General features: G+C 53.0%; 1 protein-coding gene across 1 annotated transcript; it reads right to left on the reverse strand.

The window, feature by feature from the left end:
• Positions 1-293: 293 nt before the first annotated feature.
• LOC127012084 (uncharacterized) lies at positions 294-16,082 on the reverse strand. The gene is made up of 2 exons (XM_050890296.1): positions 14,971-16,082; positions 294-1,158 (listed from the first exon to the last, which is right to left on the reverse strand). Exon 2 carries the CDS (start codon positions 1,013-1,015, stop codon positions 503-505), a length of 513 nt encoding a protein of 170 aa, XP_050746253.1. The 5' UTR covers positions 1,016-1,158; positions 14,971-16,082; the 3' UTR covers positions 294-502.
• Between the last annotated feature and the right edge of the window lie 662 nt (positions 16,083-16,744).

Genomic DNA, 16,744 nt, shown 5'->3' on the forward strand with positions numbered 1-16,744 from the left:
GCGGCGTTGCCACTTGCTCGCCGCGATGTTTATCATCACCGATATTTCCATTTTCTTTTCTTGTGCCAATCGATCGCACTATCATCCAGTGCCAATCGACCGCCTATTGAGGCGCACCCTTCCCTGTTATATGGTGATTTTGCAAATTGTTTATGCCCGTGCACGTGTCGGCCGCAGTTTAGTTTTTTTTACCCCTCAGCCCGGCGTTTCCACTCGTCCTTGCCACTTCGTAAGTACTCTGATCTCCCACCCGACTCCTTGTATGTGCTCATCAGTTCATTTTCTCTTGGCAGGTTGCCTTTGTTGACCATGATTGCCCTTTCAGACTCCTGAAGCTGTGTTTCCTGGTTTGGACCCCGATCCGGCCGGCGATCCCGTCTCCTCGTCTGGGCATTATGCCCCGGGATGCTTGGCCTCTTTCGGTACAGCTCTCTTAGCTGTGCCGACTTCCCCCTTCCTTCGGCAGACTGCTGCTGCATGTTTCCAGTTAGTACTAAACTAATCATTGGAGACCTTGGTTCGTGCCTTTCTTCCGGGAACCGTTATTTCCCGTTTGCGGACGGCCCGCCGAAACTCTCCACACCGGGTCCAAATCCATGGCTCCAGTTTGACCCTCTTGTCCTTCATGCGCTTTTTCCCGCCGATGTCCAGCCTGATGCTGTCGTCCCGCTGATTCCCGTGACGCATATGGCATGCTTGTGTGCCGCTCCGCTGCCGAGATGTGGCACCTTCTCTCCCGCGGCGTCCCGTTACTTCCTTTTGCACACGGCACCCTCGCTCTTCTCGCCAAGTCTCCGCTCTCTCTTTCTCCATCCTTGGTCTCCAAACTCTGTTGGTCTCCAAACCCGCTCCAAACTCGCTTGCTCTCCAAACTCTCACGTTCTCCGTCCTTGATCTCCAAACTCTCACGTTCTTCGTCCTTGATCTCCAAACCCCCACGTGCTCCGTTCTTGATCTTCAAACTCTCACGTTCTCCAAACGCTCTTCGCCGCGTACCTGGTGAGCAGCCGGCCATCTGCTGCTGGGATTTGTGTGGTGTTATTCAACTCCTCACATTCACCCCTTCAGGAAAGATTTAAGAAAAATCGGCGCTCCCACTCTGCGGCGTTCCCTTGTGTATCCTAGCCCTTGAGTCATGGCCCATCTCGTCCCGATCACCTCGGCGCTCCCTCGTTGCTCCCTCGACGTATCCTCGAAGCTTTTACCCTGTTACGTTTCCTCGGTGCTGGTCGTCCTCTGCATAGCACCTTTAAATCTCCACTGGGCACCGATACTAATCAGCTATCGATACCCAGGGGGCCTGCTTACGATATCGATATCGCAGGTGCGGCGTTGCCATTTGCTCGCCGCGATGTTTATCATCACCGATATTTCCATTTTCTTTTCTTGTGCCAATCGATCGCACTATCATCCAGTGCCAATCGACCGCCTATTGAGGCGCACCCTTCCCTGTTATATGGTGATTTTGCAAATTGTTTATGCCCGTGCACGTGTCGGCCGGGATTTTTTTTTACCCCTCAGCCCGGCGTTTCCACTCGTCCTTGCCACTTCGTAAGTACTCCGATCTCCCACCCGACTCCTTGTATGTGCTCATCAGTTAATTTTCTCTTGGCAGGTTGCCTTTGTTGACCATGATTGCCCTTTCAGACTCCTGAAGCTGTGTTTCCTGGTTTGGACCCCGATCCGTCCGGCGATCCCGGCTCCTCGTCTGGGCATTATGCCCCGGGATGCTTGGCCTCTTTCGGTACAGCTCTCTTAGCTGTGCCGACTTCCCCCTTCCTTCGGCAGACTGCTGCTGCATGTTTCCAGTTAGTACTAAACTAATCATTGGAGACCTTGGTTCGTGCCTTTCTTCCGGGAACCGTTATTTCCCGTTTGCGGACGGCCCGCCGAAACTCTCCACACCGGGTCCAAATCCATGGCTCCAGTTTGACCCTCTTGTCCTTCATGCGCTTTTTCCCGCCGATGTCCAGCCTGATGCTGTCGTCCCGCTGATTCCCGTGACGCATATGGCATGCTTGTGTGCCGCTCCGCTGCCGAGATGTGGCACCTTCTCTCCCGCGGCGTCCCGTTACTTCCTTTTGCACACGGCACCCTCGCTCTTCTCGCCAAGTCTCCGCTCTCTCTTTCTCCATCCTTGGTCTCCAAACTCTGTTGGTCTCCAAACCCGCTCCAAACTCGCTTGCTCTCCAAACTCTCACGTTCTCCGTCCTTGATCTCCAAACTCTCACGTTCTTCGTCCTTGATCTCCAAACCCCCACGTGCTCCGTTCTTGATCTTCAAACTCTCACGTTCTCCAAACGCTCTTCGCCGCGTACCTGGTGAGCAGCCGGCCATCTGCTGCTGGGATTTGTGTGGTGTTATTCAACTCCTCACATTCACCCCTTCGGGAAAGATTTAAGAAAAATCGGCGCTCCCACTCTGCGGCGTTCCCTTGTGTATCCTAGCCCTTGAGTCATGGCGCATCTCGTCCCGATCACCTCGGCGCTCCATCGTTGCTCCCTCGACGTATACTCGAAGCTTTTACCCTGTTACGTTTCCACAGCGCTGGTCGTCCTCCGCATAGCACCTTTAAATCCCCACTGGGCACCGATACTAATCAGCTATCGATACCCAGGGGGCCTGCTCACGATATCGATATCGCAGGTGCGGCGTTGCTACTTGCTCGCCGCGATGTTTATCATCACCGATATTTCCATTTTCTTTTCTTGTGCCAATCGATCGCACTATCATCCAGTGCCAATCGACCGCCTATTGAGGCGCACCCTTCCCTGTTATATGGTGATTTTGCAAATTGTTTATGCCCGTGCACGTGTCGGCCGGGATTTTTTTTACCCCTCAGCCCGGCGTTTCCACTCGTCCTTGCCACTTCGTAAGTACTCCGATCTCCCACCCGACTCCTTGTATGTGCTCATCAGTTAATTTTCTCTTGGCAGGTTGCCTTTGTTGACCATGATTGCCCTTTCAGACTCCTGAAGCTGTGTTTCCTGGTTTGGATCCCGATCCGGCCGGCGATCCCGTCTCCTCGTCTGGGCATTATGCCCCGGGATGCTTGGCCTCTTTCGGTACAGCTCTCTTAGCTGTGCCGACTTCCCCCTTCCTTCGGCAGACTGCTGCTGCGTGTTTCCAGTTAGTACTAAACTAATCCTTGGAGACCTTGGTTCGTGCTTTTCTGCGTTCGTTATCCTTGACGTGTTCCTTGTACTATATATGTATGGTCGTATTGTAGTGCCTTGTAGAATCGTTCGAGTTTTCCCGTAGTAGCCTAGGAGTGATCCTCGGAGTCTTTCCTCATTATCCTTCGAGCATCCTTGGAGTCATCCTTGTGCTTCTTCTTTAGATCCCTTTATCCTTTGCGATCCTTGGAGTTATCTTTGGGCTTTTTCCTCAGTATCTTTTGAGTTTCCGTGGAGTCCTCCTCGGGCTCCTTCTCTCCGTGTCCTTTTGGAATCCTTGGTGCTATACTTGGGTTCTTCCCTACGTATCCCTGAGCATCCTTGGAATTCTCCTCGGGCTCTTTTCCTCGTGTCCTTTGGGCATCCTTGGAGCTATCCTTGGACCCTTTTCCTCGTATCCCTGAGCTAATAGAATCAGCGTGTTCAGGTCCGGCACTTTGTACGCCCTAAGGAAGATCCTTAAGCTTGGGGTGCAGTTTTCCTTGATGATCTTTAAGGTGTCTCTCGCAGAGTAGTTTAGTGGCCTCTACATTGTCTGCATGTCGATCATGTAGTCTTTAACTGACTCACTGACCCTTCCCTGTTATATGGTGTTTTTTTCAAATTGTTTATGCCCGTGCACGTGTCGGCCGGCGTTTCCACTCGTCCTTGCCACTTCGTAAGTACTCTGATCTCCCAGCCGACTCCTTGTATGTGCTCATCAGTTAATTTTCTCTTGGCAGGTTGCCTTTGTTGATCATGATTGCCCTTTCAGACTCCTGAAGCTGTGTTTCCTGGTTTGGACCCCGATCCGGCCGGCGATCCCGTCTCCTCGTCTGGGCATTATGCCCCGGGATGCTTGGCCTCTTTCGGTACAGCTCTCTTAGCTGTGCCGACTTCCCCCTCCTTCGGCAGACTGCTGCTGCATGTTTCCAGTTAGTACTAAACTAATCATTGGAGACCTTGGTTCGTGCCTTTCTTCCGGGAACCGTTATTTCCCGTTTGCGGACGGCCCGCCGAAACTCTCCACACCGGGTCCAAATCCATGGCTCCAGTTTGACCCTCTTGTCCTTCATGCGCTTTTTCCCGCCGATGTCCAGCCTGATGCTGTCGTCCCGCTGATTCCCGTGACGCATATGGCATGCTTGTGTGCCGCTCCGCTGCCGAGATGTGGCACCTTCTCTCCCGCGGCGTCCCGTTACTTCCTTTTGCACACGGCACCCTCGCTCTTCTCGCCAAGTCTCCGCTCTCTCTTTCTCCATCCTTGGTCTCCAAACTCTGTTGGTCTCCAAACCCGCTCCAAACTCGCTTGCTCTCCAAACTCTCACGTTCTCCGTCCTTGATCTCCAAACTCTCACGTTCTTCGTCCTTGATCTCCAAACCCCCACGTGCTCCGTTCGTGATCTTCAAACTCTCACGTTCTCCAAACGCTCTTCGCCGCGTACCTGGTGAGCAGCCGGCCATCTGCTGCTGGGATTTGTGTGGTGTTATTCAACTCCTCACATTCACCCCTTCAGGAAAGATTTAAGAAAAATCGGCGCTCCCACTCTGCGGCGTTCCCTTGTGTATCCTAGCCCTTGAGTCATGGCCCATCTCGTCCCGATCACCTCGGCGCTCCCTCGTTGCTCCCTCGACGTATCCTCGAAGCTTTTACCCTGTTACGTTTCCACGGTGCTGGTCGTCCTCTGCATAGCACCTTTAAATCTCCACTGGGCACCGATACTAATCGGCTATCGATACCCAGGGGGCCTGCTTACGATATCGATATCGCAGGTGCGGCGTTGCCATTTGCTCGCCGCGATGTTTATCATCACCGATATTTCCATTTTCTTTTCTTGTGCCAATCGATCGCACTATCATCCAGTGCCAATCGACCGCCTATTGAGGCGCACCCTTCCCTGTTATATGGTGATTTTGCAAATTGTTTATGCCCGTGCACGTGTCGGCCGGGATTTTTTTTTACCCCTCAGCCCGGCGTTTCCACTCGTCCTTGCCACTTCGTAAGTACTCCGATCTCCCACCCGACTCCTTGTATGTGCTCATCAGTTAATTTTCTCTTGGCAGGTTGCCTTTGTTGACCATGATTGCCCTTTCAGACTCCTGAAGCTGTGTTTCCTGGTTTGGATCCCGATCCTGCCGGCGATCCCGTCTCCTCGTCTGGGCATTATGCCCCGGGATGCTTGGCCTCTTTCGGTACAGCTCTCTTAGCTGTGCCGACTTCCCCCTTCCTTCGGCAGACTGCTGCTGCATGTTTCCAGTTAGTACTAAACTAATCATTGGAGACCTTGGTTCGTGCCTTTCTTCCGGGAACCGTTATTTCCCGTTTGCGGACGGCCCGCCGAAACTCTCCACACCGGGTCCAAATCCATGGCTCCAGTTTGACCCTCTTGTCCTTCATGCGCTTTTTCCCGCCGATGTCCAGCCTGATGCTGTCGTCCCGCTGATTCCCGTGACGCATATGGCATGCTTGTGTGCCGCTCCGCTGCCGAGATGTGGCACCTTCTCTCCCGCGGCGTCCCGTTACTTCCTTTTGCACACGGCACCCTCGCTCTTCTCGCCAAGTCTCCGCTCTCTCTTTCTCCATCCTTGGTCTCCAAACTCTGTTGGTCTCCAAACCCGCTCCAAACTCGCTTGCTCTCCAAACTCTCACGTTCTCCGTCCTTGATCTCCAAACTCTCACGTTCTTCGTCCTTGATCTCCAAACCCCCACGTGCTCCGTTCTTGATCTTCAAACTCTCACGTTCTCCAAACGCTCTTCGCCGCGTACCTGGTGAGCAGCCGGCCATCTGCTGCTGGGATTTGTGTGGTGTTATTCAACTCCTCACATTCACTCCTTCAGGAAAGATTTAAGAAAAATCGGCGCTCCCACTCTGCGGCGTTCCCTTGTGTATCCTAGCCCTTGAGTCATGGCCCATCTCGTCCCGATCACCTCGGCGCTCCCTCGTTGCTCCCTCGACGTATCCTCGAAGCTTTTACCCTGTTACGTTTCCACGGTGCTGGTCGTCCTCTGCATAGCACCTTTAAATCTCCACTGGGCACCGATACTAATCGGCTATCGATACCCAGGGGGCCTGCTTACGATATCGCAGGTGCGGCGTTGCCATTTGCTCGCCGCGATGTTTATCATCACCGATATTTCCATTTTCTTTTCTTGTGCCAATCGATCGCACTATCATCCAGTGCCAATCGACCGCCTATTGAGGCGCACCCTTCCCTGTTATATGGTGATTTTGCAAATTGTTTATGCCCGTGCACGTGTCGGCCGGGATTTTTTTTTACCCCTCAGCCCGGCGTTTCCACTCGTCCTTGCCACTTCGTAAGTACTCTGATCTCCCACCCGACTCCTTGTATGTGCTCATCAGTTAATTTTCTCTTGGCAGGTTGCCTTTGTTGATCATGATTGCCCTTTCAGACTCCTGAAGCTGTGTTTCCTGGTTTGGACCCCGATCCGGCCGGCGATCCCGTCTCCTCGTCTGGGCATTATGCCCCGGGATGCTTGGCCTCTTTCGGTACAGCTCTCTTAGCTGTGCCGACTTCCCCCTTCCTTCGGCAGACTGCTGCTGCATGTTTCCAGTTAGTACTAAACTAATCATTGGAGACCTTGGTTCGTGCCTTTCTTCCGGGAACCGTTATTTCCCGTTTGCGGACGGCCCGCCGAAACTCTCCACACCGGGTCCAAATCCATGGCTCCAGTTTGACCCTCTTGTCCTTCATGCGCTTTTTCCCGCCGATGTCCAGCCTGATGCTGTCGTCCCGCTGATTCCCGTGACGCATATGGCATGCTTGTGTGCCGCTCCGCTGCCGAGATGTGGCACCTTCTCTCCCGCGGCGTCCCGTTACTTCCTTTTGCACACGGCACCCTCGCTCTTCTCGCCAAGTCTCCGCTCTCTCTTTCTCCATCCTTGGTCTCCAAACTCTGTTGGTCTCCAAACCCGCTCCAAACTCGCTTGCTCTCCAAACTCTCACGTTCTCCGTCCTTGATCTCCAAACTCTCACGTTCTTCGTCCTTGATCTCCAAACCCCCACGTGCTCCGTTCTTGATCTTCAAACTCTCACGTTCTCCAAACGCTCTTCGCCGCGTACCTGGTGAGCAGCCGGCCATCTGCTGCTGGGATTTGTGTGGTGTTATTCAACTCCTCACATTCACCCCTTCAGGAAAGATTTAAGAAAAATCGGCGCTCCCACTCTGCGGCGTTCCCTTGTGTATCCTAGCCCTTGAGTCATGGCCCATCTCGTCCCGATCACCTCGGCGCTCCCTCGTTGCTCCCTCGACGTATCCTCGAAGCTTTTACCCTGTTACGTTTCCACGGTGCTGGTCGTCCTCTGCATAGCACCTTTAAATCTCCACTGGGCACCGATACTAATCGGCTATCGATACCCAGGGGGCCTGCTTACGATATCGATATCGCAGGTGCGGCGTTGCCATTTGCTCGCCGCTATGTTTATCATCACCGATATTTCCATTTTCTTTTCTTGTGCCAATCGATCGCACTATCATCCAGTGCCAATCGACCGCCTATTGAGGCGCACCCTTCCCTGTTATATGGTGATTTTGCAAATTGTTTATGCCCGTGCACGTGTCGGCCGGGATTTTTTTTTACCCCTCAGCCCGGCGTTTCCACTCGTCCTTGCCACTTCGTAAGTACTCCGATCTCCCACCCGACTCCTTGTATGTGCTCATCAGTTAATTTTCTCTTGGCAGGTTGCCTTTGTTGACCATGATTGCCCTTTCAGACTCCTGAAGCTGTGTTTCCTGGTTTGGATCCCGATCCTGCCGGCGATCCCGTCTCCTCGTCTGGGCATTATGCCCCGGGATGCTTGGCCTCTTTCGGTACAGCTCTCTTAGCTGTGCCGACTTCCCCCTTCCTTCGGCAGACTGCTGCTGCATGTTTCCAGTTAGTACTAAACTAATCATTGGAGACCTTGGTTCGTGCCTTTCTTCCGGGAACCGTTATTTCCCGTTTGCGGACGGCCCGCCGAAACTCTCCACACCGGGTCCAAATCCATGGCTCCAGTTTGACCCTCTTGTCCTTCATGCGCTTTTTCCCGCCGATGTCCAGCCTGATGCTGTCGTCCCGCTGATTCCCGTGACGCATATGGCATGCTTGTGTGCCGCTCCGCTGCCGAGATGTGGCACCTTCTCTCCCGCGGCGTCCCGTTACTTCCTTTTGCACACGGCACCCTCGCTCTTCTCGCCAAGTCTCCGCTCTCTCTTTCTCCATCCTTGGTCTCCAAACTCTGTTGGTCTCCAAACCCGCTCCAAACTCGCTTGCTCTCCAAACTCTCACGTTCTCCGTCCTTGATCTCCAAACTCTCACGTTCTTCGTCCTTGATCTCCAAACCCCCACGTGCTCCGTTCTTGATCTTCAAACTCTCACGTTCTCCAAACGCTCTTCGCCGCGTACCTGGTGAGCAGCCGGCCATCTGCTGCTGGGATTTGTGTGGTGTTATTCAACTCCTCACATTCACCCCTTCAGGAAAGATTTAAGAAAAATCGGCGCTCCCACTCTGCGGCGTTCCCTTGTGTATCCTAGCCCTTGAGTCATGGCCCATCTCGTCCCGATCACCTCGGCGCTCCCTCGTTGCTCCCTCGACGTATCCTCGAAGCTTTTACCCTGTTACGTTTCCACGGTGCTGGTCGTCCTCTGCATAGCACCTTTAAATCTCCACTGGGCACCGATACTAATCGGCTATCGATACCCAGGGGGCCTGCTTACGATATCGATATCGCAGGTGCGGCGTTGCCATTTGCTCGCCGCGATGTTTATCATCACCGATATTTCCATTTTCTTTTCTTGTGCCAATCGATCGCACTATCATCCAGTGCCAATCGACCGCCTATTGAGGCGCACCCTTCCCTGTTATATGGTGATTTTGCAAATTGTTTATGCCCGTGCACGTGTCGGCCGGGATTTTTTTTTACCCCTCAGCCCGGCGTTTCCACTCGTCCTTGCCACTTCGTAAGTACTCCGATCTCCCACCCGACTCCTTGTATGTGCTCATCAGTTAATTTTCTCTTGGCAGGTTGCCTTTGTTGACCATGATTGCCCTTTCAGACTCCTGAAGCTGTGTTTCCTGGTTTGGATCCCGATCCTGCCGGCGATCCCGTCTCCTCGTCTGGGCATTATGCCCCGGGATGCTTGGCCTCTTTCGGTACAGCTCTCTTAGCTGTGCCGACTTCCCCCTTCCTTCGGCAGACTGCTGCTGCATGTTTCCAGTTAGTACTAAACTAATCATTGGAGACCTTGGTTCGTGCCTTTCTTCCGGGAACCGTTATTTCCCGTTTGCGGACGGCCCGCCGAAACTCTCCACACCGGGTCCAAATCCATGGCTCCAGTTTGACCCTCTTGTCCTTCATGCGCTTTTTCCCGCCGATGTCCAGCCTGATGCTGTCGTCCCGCTGATTCCCGTGACGCATATGGCATGCTTGTGTGCCGCTCCGCTGCCGAGATGTGGCACCTTCTCTCCCGCGGCGTCCCGTTACTTCCTTTTGCACACGGCACCCTCGCTCTTCTCGCCAAGTCTCCGCTCTCTCTTTCTCCATCCTTGGTCTCCAAACTCTGTTGGTCTCCAAACCCGCTCCAAACTCGCTTGCTCTCCAAACTCTCACGTTCTCCGTCCTTGATCTCCAAACTCTCACGTTCTTCGTCCTTGATCTCCAAACCCCCACGTGCTCCGTTCTTGATCTTCAAACTCTCACGTTCTCCAAACGCTCTTCGCCGCGTACCTGGTGAGCAGCCGGCCATCTGCTGCTGGGATTTGTGTGGTGTTATTCAACTCCTCACATTCACCCCTTCAGGAAAGATTTAAGAAAAATCGGCGCTCCCACTCTGCGGTGTTCCCTTGTGTATTCTAGCCCTTGAGTCATGGCCCATCTCGTCCCGATCACCTCGGCGCTCCCTCGTTGCTCCCTCGACGTATCCTCGAAGCTTTTACCCTGTTACGTTTCCACGGTGCTGGTCGTCCTCTGCATAGCACCTTTAAATCTCCACTGGGCACCGATACTAATCGGCTATCGATACCCAGGGGGCCTGCTTACGATATCGATATCGCAGGTGCGGCGTTGCCATTTGCTCGCCGCGATGTTTATCATCACCGATATTTCCATTTTCTTTTCTTGTGCCAATCGATCGCACTATCATCCAGTGCCAATCGACCGCCTATTGAGGCGCACCCTTCCCTGTTATATGGTGATTTTGCAAATTGTTTATGCCCGTGCACGTGTCGGCCGGGATTTTTTTTTACCCCTCAGCCCGGCGTTTCCACTCGTCCTTGCCACTTCGTAAGTACTCTGATCTCCCACCCGACTCCTTGTATGTGCTCATCAGTTAATTTTCTCTTGGCAGGTTGCCTTTGTTGATCATGATTGCCCTTTCAGACTCCTGAAGCTGTGTTTCCTGGTTTGGACCCCGATCCGGCCGGCGATCCCGTCTCCTCGTCTGGGCATTATGCCCCGGGATGCTTGGCCTCTTTCGGTACAGCTCTCTTAGCTGTGCCGACTTCCCCCTCCTTCGGCAGACTGCTGCTGCATGTTTCCAGTTAGTACTAAACTAATCATTGGAGACCTTGGTTCGTGCCTTTCTTCCGGGAACCGTTATTTCCCGTTTGCGGACGGCCCGCCGAAACTCTCCACACCGGGTCCAAATCCATGGCTCCAGTTTGACCCTCTTGTCCTTCATGCGCTTTTTCCCGCCGATGTCCAGCCTGATGCTGTCGTCCCGCTGATTCCCGTGACGCATATGGCATGCTTGTGTGCCGCTCCGCTGCCGAGATGTGGCACCTTCTCTCCCGCGGCGTCCCGTTACTTCCTTTTGCACACGGCACCCTCGCTCTTCTCGCCAAGTCTCCGCTCTCTCTTTCTCCATCCTTGGTCTCCAAACTCTGTTGGTCTCCAAACCCGCTCCAAACTCGCTTGCTCTCCAAACTCTCACGTTCTCCGTCCTTGATCTCCAAACTCTCACGTTCTTCGTCCTTGATCTCCAAACCCCCACGTGCTCCGTTCTTGATCTTCAAACTCTCACGTTCTCCAAACGCTCTTCGCCGCGTACCTGGTGAGCAGCCGGCCATCTGCTGCTGGGATTTGTGTGGTGTTATTCAACTCCTCACATTCACCCCTTCAGGAAAGATTTAAGAAAAATCGGCGCTCCCACTCTGCGGCGTTCCCTTGTGTATCCTAGCCCTTGAGTCATGGCCCATCTCGTCCCGATCACCTCGGCGCTCCCTCGTTGCTCCCTCGACGTATCCTCGAAGCTTTTACCCTGTTACGTTTCCACGGTGCTGGTCGTCCTCTGCATAGCACCTTTAAATCTCCACTGGGCACCGATACTAATCGGCTATCGATACCCAGGGGGCCTGCTTACGATATCGATATCGCAGGTGCGGCGTTGCCATTTGCTCGCCGCGATGTTTATCATCACCGATATTTCCATTTTCTTTTCTTGTGCCAATCGATCGCACTATCATCCAGTGCCAATCGACCGCCTATTGAGGCGCACCCTTCCCTGTTATATGGTGATTTTGCAAATTGTTTATGCCCGTGCACGTGTCGGCCGGGATTTTTTTTTACCCCTCAGCCCGGCGTTTCCACTCGTCCTTGCCACTTCGTAAGTACTCCGATCTCCCACCCGACTCCTTGTATGTGCTCATCAGTTAATTTTCTCTTGGCAGGTTGCCTTTGTTGACCATGATTGCCCTTTCAGACTCCTGAAGCTGTGTTTCCTGGTTTGGATCCCGATCCTGCCGGCGATCCCGTCTCCTCGTCTGGGCATTATGCCCCGGGATGCTTGGCCTCTTTCGGTACAGCTCTCTTAGCTGTGCCGACTTCCCCCTTCCTTCGGCAGACTGCTGCTGCATGTTTCCAGTTAGTACTAAACTAATCATTGGAGACCTTGGTTCGTGCCTTTCTTCCGGGAACCGTTATTTCCCGTTTGCGGACGGCCCGCCGAAACTCTCCACACCGGGTCCAAATCCATGGCTCCAGTTTGACCCTCTTGTCCTTCATGCGCTTTTTCCCGCCGATGTCCAGCCTGATGCTGTCGTCCCGCTGATTCCCGTGACGCATATGGCATGCTTGTGTGCCGCTCCGCTGCCGAGATGTGGCACCTTCTCTCCCGCGGCGTCCCGTTACTTCCTTTTGCACACGGCACCCTCGCTCTTCTCGCCAAGTCTCCGCTCTCTCTTTCTCCATCCTTGGTCTCCAAACTCTGTTGGTCTCCAAACCCGCTCCAAACTCGCTTGCTCTCCAAACTCTCACGTTCTCCGTCCTTGATCTCCAAACTCTCACGTTCTTCGTCCTTGATCTCCAAACCCCCACGTGCTCCGTTCTTGATCTTCAAACTCTCACGTTCTCCAAACGCTCTTCGCCGCGTACCTGGTGAGCAGCCGGCCATCTGCTGCTGGGATTTGTGTGGTGTTATTCAACTCCTCACATTCACCCCTTCAGGAAAGATTTAAGAAAAATCGGCGCTCCCACTCTGCGGCGTTCCCTTGTGTATCCTAGCCCTTGAGTCATGGCCCATCTCGTCCCGATCACCTCGGCGCTCCCTCGTTGCTCCCTCGACGTATCCTCGAAGCTTTTACCCTGTTACGTTTCCACGGTGCTGGTCGTCCTCTGCATAGCACCTTTAAATCTCCACTGGGCACCGATACTAATCGGCTATCGATACCCAGGGGGCCTGCTTACGATATCGATATCGCAGGTGCGGCGTTGCCATTTGCTCGCCGCGATGTTTATCATCACCGATATTTCCATTTTCTTTTCTTGTGCCAATCGATCGCACTATCATCCAGTGCCAATCGACTGCCTATTGAGGCGCACCCTTCCCTGTTATATGGTGATTTTGCAAATTGTTTATGCCCGTGCACGTGTCGGCCGGGATTTTTTTTTACCCCTCAGCCCGGCGTTTCCACTCGTCCTTGCCACTTCGTAAGTACTCCGATCTCCCACCCGACTCCTTGTATGTGCTCATCAGTTAATTTTCTCTTGGCAGGTTGCCTTTGTTGACCATGATTGCCCTTTCAGACTCCTGAAGCTGTGTTTCCTGGTTTGGATCCCGATCCGGCCGGCGATCCCGTCTCCTCGTCTGGGCATTATGCCCCGGGATGCTTGGCCTCTTTCGGTACAGCTCTCTTAGCTGTGCCGACTTCCCCCTTCCTTCGGCAGACTGCTGCTGCGTGTTTCCAGTTAGTACTAAACTAATCCTTGGAGACCTTGGTTCGTGCTTTTCTGCGTTCGTTATCCTTGACGTGTTCCTTGTACTATATATGTATGGTCGTATTGTAGTGCCTTGTAGAATCGTTCGAGTTTTCCCGTAGTAGCCTAGGAGTGATCCTCGGAGTCTTTCCTCATTATCCTTCGAGCATCCTTGGAGTCATCCTTGTGCTTCTTCTTTAGATCCCTTTATCCTTTGCGATCCTTGGAGTTATCTTTGGGCTTTTCCCTCAGTATCTTTTGAGTTTCCGTGGAGTCCTCCTCGGGCTCCTTCTCTCCGTGTCCTTTTGGAATCCTTGGTGCTATACTTGGGTTCTTCCCTACGTATCCCTGAGCATCCTTGGAATTCTCCTCGGGCTCTTTTCCTCGTGTCCTTTTGGGCATCCTTGGAGCTATCCTTGGACCCTTTTCCTCGTATCCCTGAGCTAATAGAATCAACGTGTTCAGGTCCGGCACTTTGTACGCCCTAAGGAAGATCCTTAAGCTTGGGGTGCAGTTTTCCTTGATGATCTTTAAGGTGTCTCTCGCAGAGTAGTTTAGTGGCCTCTACATTGTCTGCATGTCGATCATGTAGTCTTTAACTGACTCACTGACCCTTCCCTGTTATATGGTGTTTTTTCAAATTGTTTATGCCCGTGCACGTGTCGGCCGGCGTTTCCACTCGTCCTTGCCACTTCGTAAGTACTCTGATCTCCCACCCGACTCCTTGTATGTGCTCATCAGTTAATTTTCTCTTGGCAGGTTGCCTTTGTTGATCATGATTGCCCTTTCAGACTCCTGAAGCTGTGTTTCCTGGTTTGGACCCCGATCCGGCCGGCGATCCCGTCTCCTCGTCTGGGCATTATGCCCCGGGATGCTTGGCCTCTTTCGGTACAGCTCTCTTAGCTGTGCCGACTTCCCCCTCCTTCGGCAGACTGCTGCTGCATGTTTCCAGTTAGTACTAAACTAATCATTGGAGACCTTGGTTCGTGCCTTTCTTCCGGGAACCGTTATTTCCCGTTTGCGGACGGCCCGCCGAAACTCTCCACACCGGGTCCAAATCCATGGCTCCAGTTTGACCCTCTTGTCCTTCATGCGCTTTTTCCCGCCGATGTCCAGCCTGATGCTGTCGTCCCGCTGATTCCCGTGACGCATATGGCATGCTTGTGTGCCGCTCCGCTGCCGAGATGTGGCACCTTCTCTCCCGCGGCGTCCCGTTACTTCCTTTTGCACACGGCACCCTCGCTCTTCTCGCCAAGTCTCCGCTCTCTCTTTCTCCATCCTTGGTCTCCAAACTCTGTTGGTCTCCAAACCCGCTCCAAACTCGCTTGCTCTCCAAACTCTCACGTTCTCCGTCCTTGATCTCCAAACTCTCACGTTCTTCGTCCTTGATCTCCAAACCCCCACGTGCTCCGTTCTTGATCTTCAAACTCTCACGTTCTCCAAACGCTCTTCGCCGCGTACCTGGTGAGCAGCCGGCCATCTGCTGCTGGGATTTGTGTGGTGTTATTCAACTCCTCACATTCACCCCTTCAGGAAAGATTTAAGAAAAATCGGCGCTCCCACTCTGCGGCGTTCACTTGTGTATCCTAGCCCTTGAGTCATGGCCCATCTCGTCCCGATCACCTCGGCGCTCCCTCGTTGCTCCCTCGACGTATCCTCGAAGCTTTTACCCTGTTACGTTTCCACGGTGCTGGTCGTCCTCTGCATAGCACCTTTAAATCTCCACTGGGCACCGATACTAATCGGCTATCGATACCCAGGGGGCCTGCTTACGATATCGATATCGCAGGTGCGGCGTTGCCATTTGCTCGCCGCGATGTTTATCATCACCGATATTTCCATTTTCTTTTCTTGTGCCAATCGATCGCACTATCATCCAGTGCCAATCGACTGCCTATTGAGGCGCACCCTTCCCTGTTATATGGTGATTTTGCAAATTGTTTATGCCCGTGCACGTGTCGGCCGGGATTTTTTTTTACCCCTCAGCCCGGCGTTTCCACTCGTCCTTGCCACTTCGTAAGTACTCCGATCTCCCACCCGACTCCTTGTATGTGCTCATCAGTTAATTTTCTCTTGGCAGGTTGCCTTTGTTGACCATGATTGCCCTTTCAGACTCCTGAAGCTGTGTTTCCTGGTTTGGATCCCGATCCGGCCGGCGATCCCGTCTCCTCGTCTGGGCATTATGCCCCGGGATGCTTGGCCTCTTTCGGTACAGCTCTCTTAGCTGTGCCGACTTCCCCCTTCCTTCGGCAGACTGCTGCTGCGTGTTTCCAGTTAGTACTAAACTAATCCTTGGAGACCTTGGTTCGTGCTTTTCTGCGTTCGTTATCCTTGACGTGTTCCTTGTACTATATATGTATGGTCGTATTGTAGTGCCTTGTAGAATCGTTCGAGTTTTCCCGTAGTAGCCTAGGAGTGATCCTCGGAGTCTTTCCTCATTATCCTTCGAGCATCCTTGGAGTCATCCTTGTGCTTCTTCTTTAGATCCCTTTATCCTTTGCGATCCTTGGAGTTATCTTTGGGCTTTTCCCTCAGTATCTTTTGAGTTTCCGTGGAGTCCTCCTCGGGCTCCTTCTCTCCGTGTCCTTTTGGAATCCTTGGTGCTATACTTGGGTTCTTCCCTACGTATCCCTGAGCATCCTTGGAATTCTCCTCGGGCTCTTTTCCTCGTGTCCTTTGGGCATCCTTGGAGCTATCCTTGGACCCTTTTCCTCGTATCCCTGAGCTAATAGAATCAACGTTTCCAGGTCCGGCACTTTGTACGCCCTTAGGAGGATCCTTAAGCTTGGGCTGCAGTTTTCCTTGATGATCTTTAAGATGTCTCTCCCAGAATAGTTTAGTGGCCTCGACATCGTCTGCATGTCGATCATGTAGTCTTTAAACTCACTGAAACCCTGTTTTTGTTGCCTGACCTGATCCGAAAGCCTTGTGAAGAAATCTCTCGGCAGAAAGTAAAGATGGAAGTTCTCAATGGATTCTGCCCAGGTTTTCCATTTTTTATTGTTGACGATAAACCACTTCAACGCCCTTCCTTTCAGCAACTCCGGCATCGCTCGGGGGATCATGTCTTGCTCTATACCGTAGGTGTTGGCGGACCATTCTAGTTGTACCAGAAATTTGAACGGTTTCTCCGCCCCGTCGAACCTGAATGACCACTTGCGGACTTGTTTAGCGACCCTTGCATAATCTGACTGGCTTGGTCTAGAGTTCAGCACTGTTGTCTTCCTGTCCTGGCTTGAATCTCTCCTGTAAGCCTCCCTTTGCAAGTTGTCGACGCTAAAGCTTGTTACTAGGTTATCCCCTTCAGCGTTCGTTAGCGTTCTCTGTCTCGGAGTAATACTCCGACAATGTCTTCCTCATGTCCTCTAATCTGCCGTCCAGGGCGTCATTAAGTCTT

The sequence above is a fragment of the Drosophila biarmipes genome, unplaced genomic scaffold, assembly GCF_025231255.1.
Source record: "Drosophila biarmipes strain raj3 unplaced genomic scaffold, RU_DBia_V1.1 ptg000019l, whole genome shotgun sequence".
NCBI lineage: Eukaryota > Metazoa > Arthropoda > Insecta > Diptera > Drosophilidae > Drosophila > Drosophila biarmipes.

Coding starts and splice junctions, on each gene's coding strand:
- LOC127012084 (XM_050890296.1), bottom strand. CDS start 1,015: ATGGCCGGCTGCTCACCAGGTACGCGGCGAAGAGCGTTTGGAGAACGT.